This window comes from Poecilia latipinna, unplaced genomic scaffold (genome assembly GCF_001443285.1).
Source record: "Poecilia latipinna isolate Pla-1442-1.1 unplaced genomic scaffold, P_latipinna-1.0 Scaffold2343, whole genome shotgun sequence".
NCBI classification, from domain to species: domain Eukaryota; kingdom Metazoa; phylum Chordata; class Actinopteri; order Cyprinodontiformes; family Poeciliidae; genus Poecilia; species Poecilia latipinna.
Window position 1 is genome coordinate 39997 of NW_015114959.1, and position 24393 is coordinate 64389.

The 24393-nt window shown below is 39.3% G+C and overlaps 1 protein-coding gene across 5 annotated transcripts in view; it reads left to right on the forward strand.

The window, feature by feature from the left end:
- The window catches only part of lrba (LPS-responsive vesicle trafficking, beach and anchor containing), a 148028-nt gene that overhangs the window by 19478 nt on the left and 104157 nt on the right, over positions 1-24393 (forward strand). For all 5 annotated transcript variants that reach the window (XM_015018939.1, XM_015018934.1, XM_015018936.1 and 2 more), the window contains exons 2-20: positions 3217-3448; positions 5964-6064; positions 7209-7304; positions 8921-9042; positions 9367-9493; positions 10508-10627; positions 11486-11632; positions 11786-11983; positions 13142-13275; positions 14371-14479; positions 14597-14749; positions 15701-15869; positions 16310-16389; positions 17301-17363; positions 17732-17829; positions 17961-18053; positions 19637-19745; positions 19968-20049; positions 24137-24260. In XM_015018939.1, coding sequence (XP_014874425.1) covers positions 3217-3448; positions 5964-6064; positions 7209-7304; positions 8921-9042; positions 9367-9493; positions 10508-10627; positions 11486-11632; positions 11786-11983; positions 13142-13275; positions 14371-14479; positions 14597-14749; positions 15701-15869; positions 16310-16389; positions 17301-17363; positions 17732-17829; positions 17961-18053; positions 19637-19745; positions 19968-20049; positions 24137-24260 — 2357 coding nt within the window. The remainder of the gene's footprint in view (positions 1-3216; positions 3449-5963; positions 6065-7208; positions 7305-8920; positions 9043-9366; positions 9494-10507; positions 10628-11485; positions 11633-11785; positions 11984-13141; positions 13276-14370; positions 14480-14596; positions 14750-15700; positions 15870-16309; positions 16390-17300; positions 17364-17731; positions 17830-17960; positions 18054-19636; positions 19746-19967; positions 20050-24136; positions 24261-24393) is intronic.

Here is a 24393-nt window from a genome sequence, read left to right on the forward strand (position 1 = left end):
TAAATATGGCTAATAATTTTGGAAAAACAATTTTTATTTATTCAGCGAGGAATAAATATTTAAAATATATATATAACATGCTTTTTTAGGAAAAAAAAAACAATCTGCATATTATAAAAAATTAGCCCTACATGTTATGGAAAGACGACTCTAAGCCTTAACTGTTTGTTGTTTTTCAGTTTCATTTAATGAATTCAAATGTGGGTGACAAGCCCAGGCAAAACAAGTGAGATTAATGAGACGGATATGTTTGTGTCAGTGGTGAATCTGGATACACCGATCCACTTTTTTTCACTACTGATACGATATCTGAGTTTTAGTATCAGCTGATACGATTCGTTACAGAAAACGGAGCTAAATTGACTTCCAATGTTTCTCTTTTTAAAACATAAATGTGCTGAATGTAAAAATAAACTGCAACAAACCTTCTTTCAAGTGGCTCAGAAAGTGAAATAAGTAATTCTGAAAGTAATGTAAAATGCATAATAAATCATAATGTAGCTCAGAGTGCAAATCATAGAATTACATGTCTAGATTTAACCTATTTAGTGTGGATGGGGCAAATTGTCACTGATACCCAATCTGAAATTTTTTTCATTATGAGGACCAATACAGATATCAATGTCTGTGCATCTCTAGAAGCCATGAGTGTGTCCCAATGTCATGGTGCAGTTCATCCTCAGCTCAGAACTCCTTCCTGCTCTCAGGCAATGACAGAATGTGTCTGAAATGATCCCCATCATCCCAGCTTCCCTTCCTCTGGTTGCCACTGCAGTGCGACTCCAGCGTCAGCAGCCAATTAGCCCCCCGTGTGTTGCTCCTCCGCCAGCCCAACGTGATGGATGAACAACTTGAGCGCTGCGTCAGGCTCATACATCACCTACTCTGGTAAAACGGCACCCAGAGGCTGGGCATGGCACCCGGGACCGTCCACCACCAACTTACTGATACAAGTGTTTGTCATTTCTGGATGAGTCACAAAGCGTTGGACACAGAATCGTCATCAAAAAAACGAGTATAGACAGTGCAGATCAAGTTATAATCAATTTAGCAGACAGCTGCAGGCCTCAGGCCCCTGGTTCAGCAGATGAAAACTGAAATTAGTCAATGGTTTCTGTTGGGGCTGGGTGTTAAATCTATTTAATCAATCAAATTTTTGGATGACTGACATAAAAGTTACTTTTTGAAAATGTTTTCTGTCATTTGTAATTTCTCTTTTTAAAAAAAAAATCAAAAAAACAATTCAAATCAGACCTGATCTAAAAAAAAAAAAGGAAAAAAAAAAGATTTTATTGTTAAACCATATCACTAAGCCACAGTTTCTGTGCCAGCACATATTATTAGAAATGAATTCAGTTTCATGTTTCTAGTCCATGTCACTTCAGTGTGTTGGACTGTTAGGGTGTTGCTCCACCCTAACATCACTGCTAATGATGGACAAAGGTGACCCTTCAGAACGGCTGGGGGATGATTTGTGACCGCCGTGACTAAAATGAATACATGCACACAAATTTAAAAAGACAATGGAAGAAATTTCAAAGGATAATTTCCCTTATCTTTTTAAATATGTTCATATTTTGAGAAAATGTGGTTGGGCTTTAGATAACTGTGTGACAGGAGCGCTGCAGTTGTTCAGGAATGGATTCGATATGCAGAAAGGAATTCCATGTAGCTGAATATTTATCAGAAAAAAATGAATAAATTAAGATGTTATTTTCTAGAGATAAACTGTTTGTCTTCCCAGATCTTCCAATTGCAGCAACAGGAGTAGCTTCCTCTGTCATCCTGCTGGGCTGCATTAAATGAAACCTTCCTGCTGTCACATGGGTGGATTCTGAACACATTCTAACCCTATTAATTTGACATCAACGTTGTTATTTCCCTTATCGTTTTCTATTAGCATTGGCAGATAATAAAAATGTCGCTGCGGCTATTAAGCCGTGAAAGATGATGACATTTATAGCTCATCCATTTCATTCCAGACACAAAAGAACATCAGCTCTTTGCAATAAGTAAATCACTGTGGCCCTCTGCCCTGATACAGCTACCTGTATAGTTCATGTGTCGTAGCTGGGGGCCCCGGGGTTAGCTGGAAGATAACAGCTGATCTGGAAAATGAAACATGTTCCTTTTTTATTCTGATGTCACGTTATTAAAAAACATGATATGGAAAACAATGCGTGATGTCAGTGGAAGGTTAACATCTCTGCTGCAGTTGCATGCTTCCTCTTGAATAACCTGAGTGCACGCCGCTGCAGCCCTGAGCGCTGTCTGACAGGCTGCGTCAGCCGCTGTTAGCGTCCCAGGTCCTCCTGCAGGAACAGCAGAGCGCCGAGTTCTGCTCCCACTGGTTGTTGACGTCGGGCTTGACGGCTGCATTTGATGCTTCTTGTTGACCCCGTGTCTCTGTAGCTGCGTTTCCGTTACAAATGTGTGCAAGTATTTGTCTATATTCCGATAATATAGACAAAGGATCGGAAAAAATACAACTGATGTGTTTCTACTAAATAAGAAATAAAATTAAAATCACATGTGAATACGGTTGTTCATGCGATATGTCATAAGTAATATATAGCAGTGACTGATATAAACTGTTACATGAGAAGATATATTCATAACTTAGCCATGGCGCTAACTCTCATTATCTATCAGCCAATCAGGGGAGACGTCGGCGTCTTATTCATACGTTGGAGCAACAAGTAAATTCAATACAGTAAATTCAAACATCTGAATTTACTGATGTTTAAAGTCCACAACTCTAAAGGCAGCTCATTTGTGGCCAGGGAAGCAGTTCTCTGTCCGGATAGTGCTGCAGGATGGTGTTTATCGAGTTTATCGAGTTTACATTCAAACTGTAAACGGTTTGAATGTTATGTTCCTTGTGCGGGAAATGTTTGTGAGTTTTGTGGTGTTAAAACCTGATACATTAGTGTCACTGCCAGTTCCTATGGCAATGAGTCTGTGTGTAATTTAGTGATAGTCTTTTTAACGTAAGAAGTGTCCTGAAGAAGTTCATTTCAGATGACGAGGCTTTTCAAGAACAATATTTGTGCTTGTGGTGTTATGAATGCTGTACCATTCAGACACCGTCTTACAAAAGTAACTTTTCCTCTTCTCTCTCTCATAGCTGTTTAATCAGCAGTTTTATCAGCAGACAAGTGACTCTCAGGCAAGTGTGTGTTTAAATATTTTTTCTGTGTGTGTTTCCGTCTCCAGCTGGTCGGCGGTCAGTTTGACCTCGAAATGAACTTCATCATCCAGGAGCCAGAGAGCATTGTGTGCATGGTGGAGCTGCTGGACAAGTGTGAGCCCACGTGTCAGGCCGAGATCTGGAGCATCTTCACCGCCATCCTCAAAAAAAGCGTGCGGAACCTGCAGGCATGCACCGAGGTGGAGCTCATCCAGCTGGTGCTGCACAGGATCTCCACCACTGACAGCATGATTGCAGGTATGGGGGAAAATCTCCTTTTATTTGTTATTGCTACATTTTCATTTTCACTTTTTGGCACATTATCATTGAATCTGTTCAACCTTTTTAAGATGCAAATGAACAAAAAATACAGTTCCTTTTTGATTAAGAAAATAAACATTGTATTGCCTAAAATAGAGCTAAAATAGAGTCCTCAGTTGAAACACATTTTTAACATCAATATGTGAAAAGCTCAGGCCTTTCTGCTTGCCTTGACCTCAATACACATCAATACAGTGTACTGCTGATCTGATTATTTTTGGTTTACCGATTAATAACTGGATAGCAGAAGATGCTGTATAGATTTTTTTTTTCTTTTACAGAATCCAAACCAGGTGAAGCTAAAACTGCTTTTATAAGTTTTGGGCAGAATGTATTTACATGGAAGCTTTTTTTTTTTTCTTTTTTCATATTTTTAATTCAAAATGTGTACCATTTTGTATAGTTTTGTAATTATGACTCTGGTTGAGTTATTCTTTCAGCAAATTGCCTCTTTTGAATCTGTATAAACACTTTGCGGTGTGATGTCACACGCAAGATCCCACCCTCCATCTCACTGATGACACAGGAGATGATGACTTCCATTGGTTTTAACTGTCAGGTTGTCAGCATAACATGCTAAATCTTAAATGTATGGGTGATTAAAAGAAAACGAGACGGGTTGTTTTGCTACTAATTATCAACACTATGTCAACTAAATAGTCAGGAAAAGTTTTAATAAAAAAAATAAAAATAGCAAGAGAGGGGGAAGTATGTCAGTTATGCTAGCTTGACTATGATAACCTGAACATGTGGATGTGCTGTGGAATTTGGTGCGTTTCGGTTAAATTAAAAAAAATAAACAAATGAGGCGACCCACACACACACACCAACTATTTGATGGATCATCAGTTGAGCAGGTGTTTGAATTAACTAATTAACATCCACTCTGTTCAGTCACTTATTAATAATCACAAAATATACTTCAAAACATAAAACTGTAAACGGTTTTAATGTTCTGTTCTTTGTGCGGGAAATGTTTGAGTTTTGTGGTGTTAAAACCTGATAAATTAGTGTCGCTGCCAGTCAGTTGCTATGGCAATGAGTCTGTGTGTAACAGCTGACAGCGAGAAAAAAGTGAGTGGTTTTGAATCGTTCTTCAAAGGTTTTTCTGCATTATTTTTCTCTTTCCTGTGGAATACTGCACTAAATTAGTAATACCTCCATCTCCAGGTTTCATTTTGCTAACAGAGTAGCTCTACTGGCAGCGCGGTTATGAATGACAAGTCAAAGAATCATCTTTTTGCCCTCCAGCGTTGTGCACATGCGCTAAATTTCCAGATGTAAACAATAACTTTAAACTTGTCTATACTCCGGTCAACAATTAATCGGTTCCAAAATTAGTTGAAGATTATTTCAGAAATCGATTAATCATTCCAGCCTTTGACTTCACGACGCTGTTTGTTCATTAATGTTCTCTAAACAAAACTCTGAGGCCTCCATAGAGGATCATTGATCATTGACATTCTGTGTGAAGACTGCTCACAGGTTTTGGTTTCACATTAAGCTGCACTGCGACCCACACACTGCTGTTAGTGATTTGCTTAGCAGCTTGTGTTGCTGCACCTTAGTGATGCTCCTGTCACAAACAGTAGACATACTATACCGTGTTGCCTAGAGAGTGTCCGTGTTTTTAGATGTAGGGTGAATTAGTTGAATGCGGTGTCGGTAAAAGTCTTGAGCTGAACCTTAGCGGAGGCTGACCAGTGACTCACATGAACGCTGGCTCAGTAAAATCCAGAACCAGACCGACTGGTTGGAGTTTAAAGTCCACCACTCTAAAGGCAGCTCTTTGTGGGCAGGGAAGCACTTCCCTGTCTGAATAGTGTTTATCGCGTCAATAATTCCCCAGCTCCTCTGCTAGAAGCGTGCTGCAGCTGAGATGCATATTTCACCTGAAGCACCTAAAGACACAACCTCCCACTGAGGAGTCAGCGGAGTAAGATTTGTGGAATTCTCTAGCAAACTTCACGACTTATTTTTCACCCCCGTTTGTGACCTCATGACGTCACCTTCCAGTGCTGCACGTATTGATTGATAGTGCAGTGCTGACTGAGTTACAGTGTACAGTGTCTGTCTCAAATGTCAGAACAACATTTTGCACATCTGCAGATCTGGAGGGAGTTTGTTTGGTGCTCAGTGACCTCTGTCCAGTGTGAGCAGCTCTGTCCTCCAGTGGCTGAGTCACATCAAGCAAGGCTGATGAGAAATGAAATAAAACATAGCTAACCATCAACCACTCACGTTTCTATTTTAATCAATTGATAGCACTAATTTAAGATAAAACTCATTCCAAAACTCCTGAATAGCAGTTTGTGTCTCATCAGTTTCTGTGTTTTCATCAGGCCAGGTCTAATCCCTGTTCATTTCCAGCTGTAAACACCATCCTCTGCCTTGTGTGTGTGTGTGTGTGTGTGTGTGTGTGTGTGTGTGTGTGTGTGTGTGTGTTTTGCAGACTTGCTGGTGGACATGTTGGGTGTGCTCGCCAGCTACAGCATCACAGTAAAGGAGCTCAAGCTTTTCTTCAGTAAGCTGCAAGGGGAGCAGGGCCAGTGGGTGAGTCAGAGTCCTAATGTGATGATGTGCTCGAATTAAACGATGTTCTATAAAATCTATCACCTTATTTATGTTAGATTATCCATCCACACCAATACTTTTGTTGTAGTTATGCTGGGAAACCAGAGCAGGTACAGTAGCTTTGTTTTTAGGCAAAGTCTTACAGGATCTTAAAGAAACTCAGCAAAATGACTGCAATCTAAATGGGTTTCTGACTTATACCAGTCTGAGTTCAGATTATTGATTTGATCAGTTCTAATCTTCAGCAGGCTCAAAGCCACTTTTTAACAACAGCAATGCATGCATGTCTGGATCGTATGTTTGGGCCTTATTGAGAGGAACATTTATACTAAAATGCAAAAGTTGTGGCGTTGTCTTCTATTTCCTTGTGGCCTGTAGTGATGCTACACTATTAACTTTTTATGGAAATAATTTACCTTAGAAAAAACAAATTAGGATCTTATTTTTGATATTATTTTAGTCAGAATAAACTGTGGAGCTAATTAGAAATGAATAATAACTAATATAGTGGTATATTCTTTTAGATATGTACTAAAGCTTTAAGCAGACTGGGTTGGATAGTTGTTCTGGAAAAATATTTCAGAATTATGTAATGTCTTGACACATTTTGGTAACTGTTAGCTTCAACTGTTATGAAAATGTTGTATGTATCAAATGTGACTTAGAAATTTGACTTCTTAGTTTAACGCCTTGAAATTGGGCCTGTGTCCCGTTAAGGAGCACCTGCTCTTTCTGACACTCTGCCTTCCGGAAGTCATCACAACAATGCTCCTCCATGATGCCGTTTCCAACCATTTTTAGGAACATTGCCCTGAGAAGTAGTTTCTACAATGAGCTCAGCAGACTCACAGGTCCGCCATGTGTTTGCTAATTGCTTCTGGCTAGTCTGAAGGAGCTGAGTAAAGTTAATTTGCCTCTATCAACTTTGCTGGTGCAAATATAAGCTTATATTACTGTTTAAAGGCAATAATTAAAATTAGTTGAATGTAAACCTCAGTGTTTTTATCCACAAAACCAAACCCAGTTGCTACGCATACTGGTTTCCAGGACAACCATGTGACTGTGCTTATGTTGTGTCTAGTTTTCCTGTGATAGTAACTCACAGGCCGGTTTCTGTCCTCAGCCTCGTCACGCCGTGAAGCTTCTGTCGGTGCTGAAGTACATGGCTCACAGGAACGGTCCAGACTCCTTCTTCAGCTTCCCTGGGAAGAATGCAGCTGTAAGTACGCTCCACACACAGATGATGAAAAGGGTCTATAGCAGAAATTTAACGTTTTTATTCATTGTTGGACTTGAGGTTCTTCTATGTCACCACCTGAATGAACCCTCTGTTTCATTTCGATTCTTCAGTTAGTTTCAATTTTTCTCTAATTGATGCATTACCACAGAGAACCTTAAGAAGCTTTATCCTACATGAAAGTAAAGTTTGTTGAAGATGTGGCTCTGAAAGTCTGGTTTTATGTAGCAATGTTGGTTACTAAACAGTCTGTCTGACGATGGCCTCATGAGTCACATCTCATCTCTGATCGTCTGTGGAGTTTGAACAGTTCTGAATATTACTTGCCTAAACATTTCCATTAGTGTGGAGCTTTGCTCTCTTGGAGTTGCTTCCTGCTTCGTTCTTTTCCAGAGCTTAATTATGAAAACGGCTCCTAGTTTAAAGAATTTAAAACCATATCTTTCAGACTCTGAAATCTGTCGTCTAACTCGATGTTTGTCTGACCTGCTTTAGACTAATGACTGAAAAACTGTTTTAGATGTTTTTACAGAGATCAAGTCTATCAGATATGAGGTTTTATCTGTGTGGAACTGTTCAATATGAATAAAAGTATTGTACCAGGAAGGAAGTAGAAACCAGTTTCTCAATTCTCCATCTAGTTTGGCCTTTAAAGCGTTTGGTTCTGTAGTCGTTGCTAATTGGTTTCTGAGTAGAGAAGGCCAACTTGTGTTGTGGGTTCTGGTTAGTTTGGTCAGCAGTGAGCCATGAGGACTTCCTGTGCTGGTCCTTTAAAGCTGCAGTACGTAACTTCAAAAATATATTTTTAGATATTTGTTAAAACCATCACCATGTTGTTATGAAAATATGAAACACGGATAATATAATATGAAACAATCTGTGAAAATATCGATCTCTGCCACACCCTCCCTGTGCTGCTATCGCCGTCTGAAAAAATTCACCGCTCCCTACCAAAAACAGCCAATCAGAGCCAGGAGGAGAGTCTTATCGCTGTCTGTCAACCTAATGTACTGGCTGCTAAGTGTGTGGCAGAGAAACGACTTACTGTTAAAAGTAAATTGTTTATCCACTGTCATCGGTGGCAATGCCAACTAGCCTTAGCATGCATGACAGGTTCTGCTACCAGGGAGAAGCTATAGCAGAGAGGGAATGATCGACAACTCTAAGACCCGCCTCCTGGCTCTGATTGGTTGTTTCTAGTTAGCACTGGGAGAGAGACTATTTTTAGATCTTTTTTTTCCCCCTACAGATCATCTGACTGACGCATATTGTTATAACATGGTGACGGTTTCAACAAACATGTAAAACAATATTTTTTATAAAGCCACATACTGCAGCTTTAAGCAAACAACTGAAAACTAATCCAGGTTTTGGAGAATTTTCTAGAATTGTTTTCCCAGACCATCAACTTTAACCTTGACCGTATGTAAACTTCTGACCTGCACTGTTAGCAAACACCGATACTCTTTTCTGCTCTTGCTTTGAGGTAGATGTGGCGACCATACTTGGACTATAACAACTAGAGGGATTTGATCATGTTGACCCAATTTTTTTGTCTCCTGCTGTTTTTACATATATTGATATTTTGATTCCACCAGGCTATAGCTCTACCCCCCATTGCAAGATGGCCGTACCAGAATGGATTTACATTCCACACGTGGATCCGAATGGATCCTCTAAACAACATCAACGTGGATAAAGACAAGCCTTATCTATACTGGTAGGTGATGCTGACTCCCTCTGCTACAGCACTCCCTGGGCTTTTCAGCCCAGGGAGTGCTGAGTTACAAACTGGCTGATGTAAACATGAGTTGTTTTTTTTTTTGTTTTTTTGTCACATTTCCATTAAATCTGTTTTTGTAATTTCAATTTGTGCAATGGAAACGCAGCTAATGTGAGTGAGCAATTTTCCTTAGCAGAGCTGATGCGGCTCACTTCACAGGCGAGCCACATCAAGGTGCTGATTAGGCGGCAGGATTATTGCTCAGGTGTGTCTGAGCGTCCCGCCTAACATTACGTGTGTTTCCTGTTCATCTTGTTGCAGCTTCCGCACCAGCAAAGGCATGGGCTACTCTGCACACTTTGTGGCCGGCTGTTTGATAGTGACCTCATTGAAGTCAAATGGCAAAGGCTTCCAGCACTGCGTGAAGTACGACTTCAAACCACAGAAGGTACGGGAGGAATCCCACTGATCAGTCTGCCATCTGCATGACAACGGTGCACCAATTTGAGACATTCTGGACAGTTATGGAGCTGAACCTAAAGATTGTTCATATTTAATAAAACTGACAATTGAGACCATTGGAAATAAGAATGAAAAAAATAAAACAAATCAAAGGCCCATCTGTCATCCACAGTTGTTTTGACAAATCCTGTTGAACTTCATGAAAAATGTATGACTTCACTTCCTGTCCGATTATCCAGCTGAAATGAATGGAATTACCAGACTGCTTCCACATTGCACGAAACCTGCAATTCAATTCATTTTCTTTCTTTATCACCCATTTACAATATATCATCCTGATCCACTTTACAAAAAAAGTCATTTCATTTCGATGTCACATACATTCTAATCAATCCTAGTTATCAATCAAACATTGCAATTGAGCTCAATTAATTATTGAAAGTAGTTTATGAAGTTTCTGTCTTAGGAAACCCAGCAGAGCATTGAGTCATTGACTTGCAGCACTCAGTCCTCCTGGACCAGCAGGGGGCGACAATTGCTTGCCTTGTTGTTGTCTTTACAACAATCCCTCATACCAATCAAAGACGAAGCAACAGTGGGGAGGAAAAACTCCCCTTTGACAGGAAGAAACCTCCAGTAGAGACATAAAAAGAAACAGAACTGATGTTTGAATGAATGCTGCTCCCTCCTGCACAGACATCCGTAGAGCAGAACGTGTGTGAGGAAAAGCAGAAATAAGGATAATCCACAAAGCTAACCTTAGTTGATTCAGACTATAGCTATAAAATGTTCATGGCATTACCTCAGTGGTTGAACAACTGCAAGAAGATGAGAAATAAGTAAAGTAGGTGAGGCGATACCTTGAGGGGAATTGAGGGGAACGAGTTCTGATGGAAATGGGTTAATGAACTAGAACTGTCTGCTCGTCCGCTGTGGTCAGAATGTGTCGGGTGAGAGCGGCTGATGTGTGCTGAGGTGTGACATGTTGTCGTTGCTGCAGTGGTACATGGTGACTCTGGTTCACATCTACAATCGGTGGAAGAACAGTGAAATCAGCTGCTTTGTGAACGGAGAGCTGGCCTCCTATGGAGACATCGCCTGGTTCGTCAACACCAGCGACGTAAGTAAATCTAATGGCTTTAACCACAACAATAATGATAATATTGACACTAATAAAGTCAGAAGAACAGCGGAATAAAATATCAACATCATATCTCATATTTAGTGTGGACTATTTCCTTATAAAGAAGTTTGAATTGTTTGATGTTTGGACAGTCAGATGGTTCCATAGTTTGATGGGTTTTAGCTTAAAGAGTTCAGATTTGTTTCATAAAACTAAAAAACGATGCATTTGTTTTACTCTGGTACATTTGAGTCATTCTGTGCTTTCAGGGACCAAAGAGGAAACCTGCTCTTTATGTTTCATCATTTAAACAACAAAAAAAATTCCTCCTCCATCCCTTTCCTATTCACTGATCAACACAAATTAAGAGGGTTAAGTTTCCCCACAGTACGGAGCGATGAAGCAATTTCACTATAATCATATTTCACTAATTATAGTGAAGTAAAAGTAACGAAATAATGAAAACTGAAATTGAGAAAACATTTTTGTTAACTGAAATGAATAACATTAACTAATGGGGAGAAACTATAACTAACTTGAACTAAGTCACTTTTAATGCAAGTTTGCATTAAAATTGTCGTTATTTACCGAATGACACTTCATGACAACAGTCATAAACATTCATAAAGACTCCTTCATGTTCATAAGTGTCATGTCATGTTTATGACAGTGTTATGTCAGTCGTATGCACACCCCAATGAAAAACCCCAAACTGCTCCATGTTGAGCCAGGCCTGATTACCTCAGCCCTCCTGCTGTTGGTTCACTGATGATCAGAGGCAGATCAGTCAGCAGGGATCTGCTTGTTTAACCCTTTACCTTCTCCCTCCTCCCCTCTGCTCGTTTCCCCCCGCAGACGTTTGACAAGTGCTTCCTCGGATCGTCTGAGACGGCCGACGTGAACCGTGTCTTCTGTGGACAGATGGGCGCCGTTTACCTGTTTGCAGAAGCTCTCAGCGCCGCTCAGATCCTGGCCATCTATCAGCTGGGCCCCGGCTACCAGGTTCACGCTCACACACAATACGTGCACTGATAACTGCAGAATACGACTGAATATGAGGAGATGAAAGAGACTCGTGGAAAAAACCCGTTGGAACCGAATCTCCCCTCATTCGTCGCATTTCCATCAATTTTTTTCTTCTTCCCTGTCATGCAGGGAACATTCAAGCACCGGGCGGAGAGCGACCTGCTGTTTGCGGAGCATCATAAGACGCTGCTGTACGACGGCAAGCTGGCCTCCAGCATCGCCTTCACCTACAACCCCTGTGCCACAGACGCCCAGCTCTGCCTGGAGTCCTCCCCGAAGGACAACGCCTCCATCTTTGTCCACTCTCCACACGCTCTCATGCTGCAGGTGACCAAACACTCCCTGTTCAGCTGGGGTTGGAATCACAAGACGGCCCATTGTTGGGATTGAAGCTGTTAGAACCTGTTCATATGGTTTCATTCAACACACACACACACCCAGTATGCACACACACATGCTCTGAGTAAAATAGGAATGAATCTATGACACATTTATTCAGTTTTGTGGAGATGGGGAACGTTTTTTCAGCACAAGTTCTGTCAGGATAGACAACCATAATGACGACAATTCATTTTTAGCCAATAACAAATGTTTAAATATTAAGTATCCAGATTAGTTATGGACTGGTTGCATACAGAGCTGGGTAGAGAACCCAAGCACTGTACACAAGTAAGAGTAGCACTATGCAAGCATATTTTTACTAAAGTAAAAGTAAAAGGTAGCCATCCAACAAATTATTCAACTAAGAGTAAAAATGTATTTTGTTAAAGGGCGACTGGAGGACTGAGTAACTGAACAAGCTATCAGTCATTTAATATTCACATCATCAATATATAAACTGGAAATGTATATTTTGTGGAATTTTTTTAAAAATACCAGTATGAAAATAATTCATATAAAAATCATAATTACAAAATGACATGGTTAGGTAAAAGAAATGTTTCCAAATCAGTTTCTGTCAATAATAAACTCACAATATTTGCTTTAAAAACTGCAGCTCTGTGTCTGGTGATTATTTGGTTAAAACAAACTTGTTTTTCAATCAGTGAAGTTACTCATGGTGGGTAGAATAACCAGAAATGTTACTCAATAGTAGTGATACTTCATAATAAACTTAAAAGTGGAGATGCAGAGATCAAGGTTTTAACAGCCACTTGCGATTTCCGGTTTACTTTGATGTCTGATTTCAGAGATTGTTTTGTCCAGTTAAACGTACCAAACGTTGACCCTAAAAGGAAAATATTATGCACCGGCTCTTCAGTTTTATGGTGCTTGTTATATTAGAGAAAAAAATTCATATTTTCGTGGGAGTTGATCAAGGGAAACTGGAGGATTTGTTGATCAGAATTTGTTTCGACTTTTTTTTTTTTTTGAGTAATGAAATGCAACTCTAACCTCAACACTACTGCTGTCAGCATTGAAATTTATGACTTTCACATGAATGCAAAAAAAATGTCTCGTAATGCTATGATGTGTGTGTTGTAGGACGTGAAGGCTGTGGTGACTCACTCAGTGCAGAGTGGCATCCACTCCATCGGTGGCGTCCAGGTCCTCTTCCCTCTGTTTGCACAGCTGGATTATTGGCAGCCCTGCAGTCAGGAGCCCGACACATCTGTCTGGTAAAAACCTCACAACCTGCGTCTCCTCTCAGTTTGCTCAGCGAAACAGCTTTATGAGCAGGTTCAGAGTTAATTAGTTGATGTTTGCTTCAGTTTTGCATGTCATTAAATTCTCTCTTCAGAGAAAGAACTGGTTTTACTACAACCTTCTGACTGAGAAATGAATCTGTCTCGCAGTTTTTATAGTTTGGTCTAGAGTAGGGATGCACCAATCCATTTTTTTCACTTCCGATACCGATATCTGAGGTTTATCGTCGGCTGACACGATACAGAAAAACAGAGCTGAATTTACTAAAAATAAAGATTTTATTTTTTTTTACACACAGACATAAATGTAGTGAATTACAAATGTATTTGCTAACTCTGCACCTGTACAGCTTCAAACATGTGAAAACAACACAACTTTAATTTATTCAGTCAATGCAATTAGGAGTGGAACAGCCAATGTGAAATAAATAATAAAGAATCTGAAAGTGAAAGGGACAAAATCAAAAGGTTGGTGACCTTGGTGAAATGTGTAAACAATGAAAGGTAAGAAACGCTCTTTCAAATGGTTCAGAAAAGGCAATTAGGAATTCTAGATATGATGTAAAATAAAATATTAAAGCATTGCATAGAATTATGGATTGGGCACTGATATCTGAACTAGAATTTTTTTTTCCATATCTGGACCGATTCAGATATTTATATCTGATCTGTGCATCTCCAGTCTGTCAGTAGATCAACTTTATTTGTGTAGCACATTTTAGCAACTAGGCTGTTCAAAATGCTTCACATTATAAAAACACAAAATACAAAGTCATAAAAAGCACCATACAGTCAACAATTGAAAAAAAAAAAAACTGTATCAAACATTATATTTTGATGAGTGCCATCACCAAAGTCATCAATACACATCAAATATGTCGGTCAATGTTGGTCTGAGATCTGTATTCACCACACTCCAGTCCAGCCTGCCTTCATGTCCCATAATATTTGTGGGAAAGTTCACAATAATCTGTGAGCTTTCCCAGCAACTCACAGATTATTGTCTCTATCTAAGCTGCTGTCTGTCTCCCTGCTGTCCTGTCTCTGTGTCTGTGTGTTGGCGAGTAGCTGCACGCTGCTATCCTTCATGATGGAGCTCTTGAAGAACTCCGTGGCTATGCAGGAGCAGGTTTTGGCCTGCAAGGGCTTCCTCGTCATCGGCTACACGCTGGAGAAGGTGACCTCTCTAAACGGCCGGCCCTGTCCGGATGATGTTTTCCCGTTTAGCCTTACCTTTGTAAGAAGATGCAGTTGAAGCCCAGTTTCCATGTTTTCCTCCATCTCTGTGCTGCAGTCCTCCAAGGCGCATGTAACGCGGCCCGTCCTGGACATTGTCCTGACCTTCTCCAGATACCTCAGCAATCTGCAAAACGGCATCTACTTGCTCAAGCAGCTGTGCGATCACATTCTGTTCAACCCAGCCATCTGGATCCACGCCCCGCCCAAGGTAACACAACCACACCCATAAACTCTGCAGCTCCTGCTTTTACAGAGCTGAGTCAGCTCTGGAGATGGACTAGTCTCTAAAGTACACCAAGCTAATGAGCGTTGAGCTCAGAGCTTAAAGTTTTTCTTCTTTATTTCCATAGCTTCTTTTATAACTTTTCATATCTTTTTTAGTACAAGGCCAAAACATCTTTAGGGGAAACATGTAGAAGCTCCTGAAAGAAGGATTATTGAGAAATTAGAAAATCATAACTGTAGACTGATCTGAAAAACTTTTCCTGCCCTTTAAATCTTTTCACATTTTGTCACATTGTATCCACAGACAGACTTTTATTTTTTAGACCAACATAAAGTAGAACCTATGTTGTATTCATTATCATTTATTTAAAGATGTCTTATTATGTAAAACTTTTTTGAGCTTGACATCGTGTTATAATTTTATTCTCTCATTAAAAACATACGTGGAGTGTTACTTTGATTCTTTCATGTATGTTTGAGAAATTCTTTAATCTCCCATGGCAACCATTCAGCTGTTCAAATGCTTAGGTGGGTCTAGCCCCGCCTTCGAGGACGCAGCTCCTCCTCTGAGCTGCAGTTTTCGAGCGTCCGCCTCACAGATCAGCCCTGCCTGTGTGCTGAAACACTGTCCGTTTTTAAATTCTGTCTGAAATATTAATTTTACTCACTGGCCTTCAACCCAACTGAGACTTGATTTGACTTAATCTTCACTGGTGTTGATTTTATCTGTTCATCTACGTAGTTTTATTGTGCTTTGAATTGAGTTTTTCATTCATTATTGTGTGCTTAGCTTTGCCACTTTATTTTTATGCTTTCTTTTATCTTATTTTTTTTTTTTTTACCAATGTTCAGCCCTTTGTTTCAGCTGCGGCTGCCGTTAAAGTGCCTTATAAATAAAGTTGATGATGAAATGCATGTTTCTTGGTCTGTGCAGGTGCAGCTGATGCTCTACACCTACCTGGCGACAGAGTTCATCAGCACGGTGACCATTTATAACGCCGTCCGCAGGGTGGGCACCGTGCTGCAGGTCATGCACACCTTGAAGTACTTCTATTGGGTCGTCAACCCCCATGACCGCAGCGGAGTCGTACCCAAAGGCGTCGGTAAGACCACTTCCTGTTCTTTTCTTCTTCTTCATTGTTTTCCTGCATTTGCTTTTAATGTGACAGTCATCGTTAAAACAGGAGAAAACGCTCTAACAGCTTGTAGAATTTCATTTAGGAGCAATAAGCAGAAATAATAAAGTTTCATATCACCTCAGCTTCTCATATTATTGCAGTGAACATTTCTTTCGTCATTTTACTCATTGAACTATTGCTACTAATGCCGAAGTTTCTCAATTGGCTCCAGGCTGATTCACAGAGAGGCTAAATGTCTTGGGGGTGACAAAATAAATATGTTAAGATTTGTTAAGACGAACATATTTCAGGTTATTTTTATTCTCATTAAGGAGCTTTGGCATGTCAACACATTTTCCTGTCGCAGTGAAAAACAGGCATTCAGAGGAACAGACCCAGTTGATGGTGTGTGTGTGTGTTTTCAGACGGTCCGCGGCCCAATCAGAAGGAGATGCTCTCTCTGCGAGCCTTTCTGCTGCTCTTCATCAAGCAGCTCATTATGAAGGTAAGCTCATTTTGACGGGGCAGCATAATATAATCATATAAATTAGATTTTTTTCAGCTTTACATCATTTTCTGAAGGTGTTGCTTCATGAAAAACATACCTGGAGTTTCCTTGATTTTTATTTATTTATTTATTTATTTATTTATTATTTTTATGAATTTTTGAGAAATCCTTTAATCTCCATAGTAACCATTCAGTTGAGCAAATCGCCTGGCTAGATTTGCCAGTTCCTCCTCAGAGCTGCATTTGCTGAGCTTCCAAGCTTCTGCCTCACAGTCCTCCACTCGGCTCCTTCAGACTAGCCAGCAGCAATTAGCAAACACCTGGTGGAACTGAGCATCTGCTGAGCTCATAGTAGGAGCTACTTTTCAGTGAAACGCTGGTAAAAGCGTTGTTAAAGAGTTAATAGAGGAGCCATGTTGGGATAATTTCCTAAAGAGGGAATTTTAGAAGGAGCAGGATTTTCTTAAGAAGGCAGAGACCCAATTTCAACTCGTTAAATTACAGTCAAATTTTTTTTAAGTCATATTTGATCTGTATAGCATTTTTTTAACAACTGAACTTAACATAGTTACTTGAATGTGTTGTAAAAACTATGTACTATGTAACTATGTACCTGGAAAACGCATAATACCGCCTCTTTAATAATCGGTTCACAAAGTAAGAATTAATTTTCTTAAGTTTTCTAATGACCTTGTATGAGATCCCATAATGAGAAAACCCCATATACTGGTTCTCTAGTGAAAGTTGTGTAGTTGTAGTTGTGTAGAATTGTATATCTTGGAAACTGTCCTAAAAAGTTAGGACAAAGTTTACAAACACAACTATTAAAGTTGTTTTTATTCACCATTAAACAGTTTCCTGCTGAGGGCAGGCAGGTTGGGTATAACTCGGGTGTGGATTTGTTTCAGGATCATGGAGTGAAGGAAGACGAGCTGCAGAGCATCCTCAACTACCTCCTTACCATGCACGAGGTGAGCAGACAAAGACTTGACCACCAGATGGCGACATGACACTGCCGCAGCCTGCAGCAGACGTTCACTGCGACTCCAGGCTCTCTTACTCGATTTTAATATTTAAAACCTGCTTGTTTTCATATCATATCTGGATTTGTTTCACGTTAGGTTACAAAACAGTAAAATAAAAATTAGAAAGATGCTCAGCTTGATGTACTGGAGGAATAAAATACTGTTCAAAAAGCAACTTCAATGGATCAACTCTGTTATTGAACGTTTTGCTGCTACTGCAGGTGTGATTGCAGGTATCGGTGAGTGATCAGGCAGCTGATCTTAAAAAGCTGCAGATAGATTCAGCTTCAGCCTGATTCCTCTCTGTTCCTCAGGATGAAAACCTGATGGATGTGCTGCAGTTGTTGGTGGCTCTGATGTCTGAACACCCCGGCACCATGGTCCAAGCCTTCGACCAGAGAAACGGAATCCGGTGATTATTATAGACTTTTTTTTTTTTTAGTGGTTATTATATGGTGTATGTATTTCAGATATGTACTTAAGCTAGTGTGAGACTTGGCTCGTTATTACTTATTTGACATGTAATTTGAAATGTACCCACAGGGTTATTTATAAGCTGCTGGCCTCCAAAAATGAAGGCATTAGAGTCCAGGCCCTGAAGGTCATGGGCTACTTTCTGAAGAGCTTATCAGCAAAGTAAGTGTTTCCTCCTCAACATGTCCTCCTCTCCTCATTGTTTCCTCTTCAATGTTTCCCCATCTCTGAAGCATTTCCTTCTCTGTGCTTCCTCCTCTGTTTTTCTCCAAATGCACTCCAGTCTAAGTAGACGCTACAGAAAATGTTGTGCTCATCATGAACTCTACAGATGATCCATTTAGTTTAGTAATAGAGCAAGGTTTCCTCCAGAAAACTTGCTAAGTCTGGTGGTTGGTGTGCTCAGCAGTCATTCATCCAGCGGTCCGTCATGTTTTTGAGTTAAAAAATGTTTAGTTGACAGGAAATTTGAAAATATCACTTGATAATTATTTATTATTGAAAGATTGGAAGATTAACACCAACTGTAAAGTCTGAAAAAATGCAAACATTTTAAAAAGAGTTAAATAAATAAGCAATGCCGAGCCTGGTGGGGGCATAAGTAAAGCCTGGTGGCCCACCAGGCTTGTAATGCACTGAGGGAAATACTGGTAGAGGTTCCTTGTGGTGCTAGAGGAAGATTTTATCACATTTTTAGGTAAAAAAAAAATCAGAAAGTTATTCTATCATGCTCATTAAAAAAAATCATAAAATTACTTAAAATAACAAATATATTGACTAAAGCAGCAGTCTGCATTTTGATAGTTTGTTACTCTTACCTCTGAACTAGCATTTAGCATGTGGTGATGCTGAGAAGCAGTTTGAGGTAATATCAGGTCAATATGAGGAAAACATTGAAGACCATGAACCAAATGAGGCTGATGGAGGGAAGAACAGAGGAAACGTGAGACAGAGTCTGAAACGTTTGTAAGGACGATCAAACTCCAACCAAGAATAAGAAAACAAGGACTGAAGTAAAGTCAAACTAAAATCTACGTTAGATTCAAATAGAATAAAGCTTATTTATTCAGAGCAATAAAACAATGTATGAGTAATGCAATAATTTAAAACGAATTATAGTTAATCAAAGAAAGCATTCAGTCTGAGGATTAAGTCAGCTTGGGATAACACGGAAGATTTTAGGATTAATGACGTTAAACAGTAAAACTCCAAACCTAAAGGACGTCTAGATAATCTGTTTCCCAGGCGACGGCTGATTCTCCACGGCTTTTCCTTCTCGCGTTTTAGTCGGAAGACTGTCTGGATTCAGATCAAGCCATCAATCAAGTGTATTTGTGTTGCACATTTCAGCAACAAGGCAGTTCAAAGATCTTTACATCATAAAAGCACAAAATCATAGAAGACACCACGCAGTCAGCAACCGAGAAAACCACTAAACATTATGTTTAGCCAAGTTCCGTTATTATGCATCAGAATCACCATTCACACTGTACAGTAACAGTCAGACTAATAAAAAGTTTGATTAAAGCCAATTATCCTTTTCATCATTAAAATCATCTGAAAATGAAGTTTAAAATATGAGACGTTTTACTCTCTCTGCATCATGCTGCTTGAAGCTAAATATCTTTTCTATCACTCTGGAAATGGTTCATATTTTGTCCTTGAAATACTTTTGGACAAACAATGCCACTGCACTGCTCCATTGACCTTTGACCCTGTTTTCACCCCCCCCCAACCCCGATCAGGAGGAAATCTGAGGTCATGCTGACCCACGGCCTTTTCTCGCTGCTCACCGAACGCCTGATGCTCCACTCCAACCCGTTCACCATGACGACCTACAACACCCTGTTTGAGGTCGGTCTGCCTCGGCTCACTTCAAGCTCACACGACTCAAGGGATAAAAAATAAAAAAAGTCTATAATAAGCTATAATAGTTGTGCGTTTGTGCTAAATTCAGCTGTAAATGAGGAAAGCTCCAGACTCTCGTCACAAATGAAACCCAGCTGGCTGTTTCTGTCACCGTTCAGACGTTTCCAGCTTGAATCCCCGTCTGACTGACTGTGTGTTCCCTCCTAGATCCTAATGGAGCAGATCTGTACCCAGGTGATCCACAAGCAGCATCCAGACCCCGACTCCTCCGTGAAGATTGTCAACCCGCGTAGGTTCCTCCCTCCGTCGCTGGGCTGTTCCACTAACACACCAATGCTGTAAATTTCAGATTGTGTGTGTGTGTGTGTGTGTGTGTGTCCAACAGTTTTGTGACTGTTGGACCCCCGATGTAATCCAAACATTAGGATGGTCCAAACACTCTGCCTGACACATCCACACTCATGCTTGTTTTATCGAGGTTCTCTGTTGTTTCCTGGCAGGATTGGTTTGAAATAAAGGAGTGATGAATGGAGTGAAATGGTTTTAGCAAATTATCTATTATTATTATTATTATTTTTTTACATTTTAATCATATGCAGATAGACCTGTCACGATAAATTTTATCAGATGATAAATCGTTCCAGAAATGATTGAACTCCCACACCAAACTATTGTTCTTTTGAGCCCATTTTTAAGTAATAAACTGATAAGAAAGTGAGCTCGCCCTCTCAAAAGATAAATAAACTTTAATTTAGTAAAGAAAACTTTACGCTGGACAGGAAGAAGATATTTTAAATAACCAAAAAAAATAACCAAAATGAACAAAAAATAAATAAATAAAATGGAAATTAAAAACCCCACACAACCAAAAGCATAAATAAAATGGATTACAAAGTCTGTAAACATATAAATCATCTGAATGGAAATTATCATTCTCCTTTTAATTTATCATGTGATTAATTGATCTATTGTGACAAGCTTGTATGTCGGTTATGTTTTTACTTTCATAGTTAATAAAATATTTTTTGTTTTTAGGACGACATGACTATGAACACAATCAATGTTTTTAAAATGTAATGGCTCAGAAAAATGGCAAAAATTTTCCAGACAATTAAATGTAATTATATATATCATAATTATAAGTGACTTGATTTATGTTGATGAGACTTTTAATCTGGTAATCTAAAATGGATGAGGTAGTTTGATCACTCTGTATTGTTTTCACTATTTGCTTCATAAACTATTTTATATCTCTGGCCAAAATATGTGGAACTGACTTTGAATCCGATTGGATCGACTTTAGATTTCTGTCTGTAAACCAATAAATCAGCTGCGTTTATTTTTGTAAACGACTTTCAGACGTCATTCGTTGTGAACCGGCTTTTTATAAATCGGCTAAACTCAATTATTAATCGCATCATAAGACAATGTTTCCTCAACATTTTTGAGAGATTGGAACTCTACATAATGAGTTAAAAATCTCATTATTGACCAAAAGCAGTGATGAAGCTTCAGTTACCTCAACATAATGAAGCAATGAGGACCAGCTTGAAAACTCACCTCCATGTGATATTAATGAGAGAAACCACCGCAGGATTTCATCTTCCCAACATAATGACGAAGCCTGTCAGAATAAGCAATTAATCAATTAATCACATGATAAATTAACATCACCTCAAAAATTTCCGTTCTGATTGATTTACAGTTTTTTTTGAAGCAGACATTATTTAGAGAGATTTCATAATTTATTTTATTTATGGTTCCAGGTGTTTTTAGCTTTTATTTCCATTTCCGTTTCAAACATCTTCCAGCTCCAGTTACAAAATTAAAGTTTTGTTAATCTTTGAGAAGGCAAACTTTGTCAATACATTATCTGAAAATAGTCTTAAAACAATACTCTTTATCACAATTACTGGGGAAATTTATCATCCAGCAAAATTTATTGTGATTTATGTAATTTAATCTTTTTAGAAAATAGATTTTTTTTTTTTAAATTGAAGCTGATAAAACCAGACTTTTAGCCTTTATTTTTGTTTTAGTTATTGTTTTTGGTTTTCATGTTTTATTTTGGATATGTTGAACACCTTCTAAATGGTGTTTGCAAAACTGAATTTTGAGAGAGCAAATTTGAATTATTATTATTATTATTATTGTAGTTATTATTATATCACTTAAAAATGGTTTCAAAACAAAAATATTGGCATTTATTTTAATTATTGGGACAATTTCTTGTCCAGCAACATTTACTCTTGTAGCGGGCCTATGAATCTTTAACCAAATAAACATTAGTTATGGACTGATAGATGCACACTCATGGATAACTGGATATCTGTGCTAAATATAAAAAAAAATTCAGTCGAAATCTGCATTTTAATCAAATTGTTTGCAGAAACTTTTGTCCAGTTTTCAATCAGCTTCAACTTTTTTCACATGTTGAAAAATATCTGGCGCTCTTCTCTCTCTCTTTTTTTTTAAACATTTTTAAATTTTTTTCCCCAGCGTAGAAAAGAAACCGGTCCGACTCTCTTTTATCCCATTCCTTCTGCACCCACACGTGCATTCTATACACACACGCTCAAAACGGCTTTAATCAGTTTGAAATGTAAGCGCTCGCTGTAATCACAACCAAGGTTTACTTCCACCCAGCCTTAATCTGACAGGCTGCGCTGCAGTCGCACACTGATTATCTTCCAGGTCTTTACTGTGTTAAAAATTCTCCTGCTCAGCCATGCTGGATATATATATATATATATATATATATATATATAAATTATGAGAACCTTAGTACATGTGCTCTCATGCTACAGAGCACAAAGGGCTGGTCTCTTCCTTCTTTGCTCTGTATTCTCCTGATTTAATCTGTGACAAACTCCCAAAATGGCCCCCTGATTGCAGTCTTTAGTAACGTCAGAGCCAATCAAACAAACCGAGGAAGTAGCATTTCCCTCAAATTAACTTTGGAGGGGGGGGAAAGAACCAAGAGCAAATGGAAAAAAAAAAACGCGAGAAAAAAAAGGAGGACTCACGCCATCCCCTCTGTCCTCATTCCAAATACATGCTGGGGTAATTTTCTGGCGGTAAAGGTTCAGCGACTCATAATTTGAGTGACTAAGGCGTAGAAACAACACGAGCGTCTGGAAGGAGGAGACCGGGTGGGGGGATTTGGTTAGCACCAAAGTCTGAAGAGACAAGTGAAATCCAAGCCCCAGCATCTCTCTGCTGAGGGCAAATGCACACTGACACTGTCTAGATAATTCATCTAAACAGTCAGTCTCTTTGGTTTAACCCAAGCCAAAGCCTCTCTGGAGTGTGTGTGTGTGTGTGTGCGTGTGTGTGTGTGTGTGCGTGTGCGTGTGCGTGCAGCCTGGCTCGCCTGTTCACGCAGCACCGTAACCGTTTCAGAGCTCCAGCCTCTCGGTTTCCTCCGGTCTGTTATGGAGGCTGAGACTGAAGGTGTGTTTGGTTGTTCGGCCCGATGAGTTCAACACACACTGATATGCGTCCGTGTTGAAAATACTCGGTGTGGAAGTGGAAGGCCTTCATGAAGGAACTGATCTGAGCAGGAGATGTTGTGAAATGATGCATTGTTTGGATTTTTAGTTATAACTTCAACCAAGCTGTTGGTTAGATTTGATCAAGCGGGCTGCAGACAGTGAGTGAAACCCCCTCCCCTCCATCCCCCACCTTCAAATCAAATGAAATTGATGTCAGTTGTTTGTGCAGCAGAAATTTTTGTTTGTATCATTTTAAAGATATTAACAAATGTTTCCAGAGGTCATCAAAGGTCTCCTACATTTTCAAAATCAAACAGATTTGGTGTAGGGCAGGTTTACCTCTGGCGACCTCTGGACACTTTTCTCTTTAATTGAAATCTTAAAAATTAGAAAAGCACAAACATGGCACAGTTGATTGACCTCATATGTTGTTTAAATTTCTGCATGTGCGCTGGCTGTTTGACCTTTGATGACCTCTGGAAACATTATTAATATCTTTGAATTGATATCGACACAAACAGAAATCGTGCGGCTGTTTTTGTTTTTGGTTCGCTGCACAAACGATTGACGCCAATTTTGTTAGATTTGATGGGAGAAAAATTCACCCTGGTAATTTTCTTTTTAATTACATTTTTCAATTTCACTTCAGTTATGTGCCACATTTTGTTCACATAAAATCCAAATAATATACTTTCAACTTGGGAACTTGACTGACTACTTTTGTGTTGACTCACTGTAGAGAAGGCCTTTGTGTTCTTTATTTCAAAATGGCTAACGAAGGAGAAATGCTTGGTTTCTATGGTTGGTTTCCATTTTCTGCATTAAAGAGAAAAGGATTTTTTCCCCCTGCAGCTTGTTAAAACGGTTGTTTTTCTCTCCTAGAAATCCTGAAGGTAATCGCTGCTCTGCTGAAGAACTGCCCCCAGTCGCCTGAGAGCATGGAGGTCCGCCGGGTCTTCCTGTCAGACATGATCAAGCTGTTCAATAACAGCCGAGAGAACCGCAGGTAAGACACAAAGTTATTCTAATAAACTACAACTAATGAAAACTGAAACTGAGAAAACATTTTCGTTAACTGAAATAAATTAAAACGGAAATTAATGGGGGAAAAAAACGATAATAGGAACTATATTGTGCGT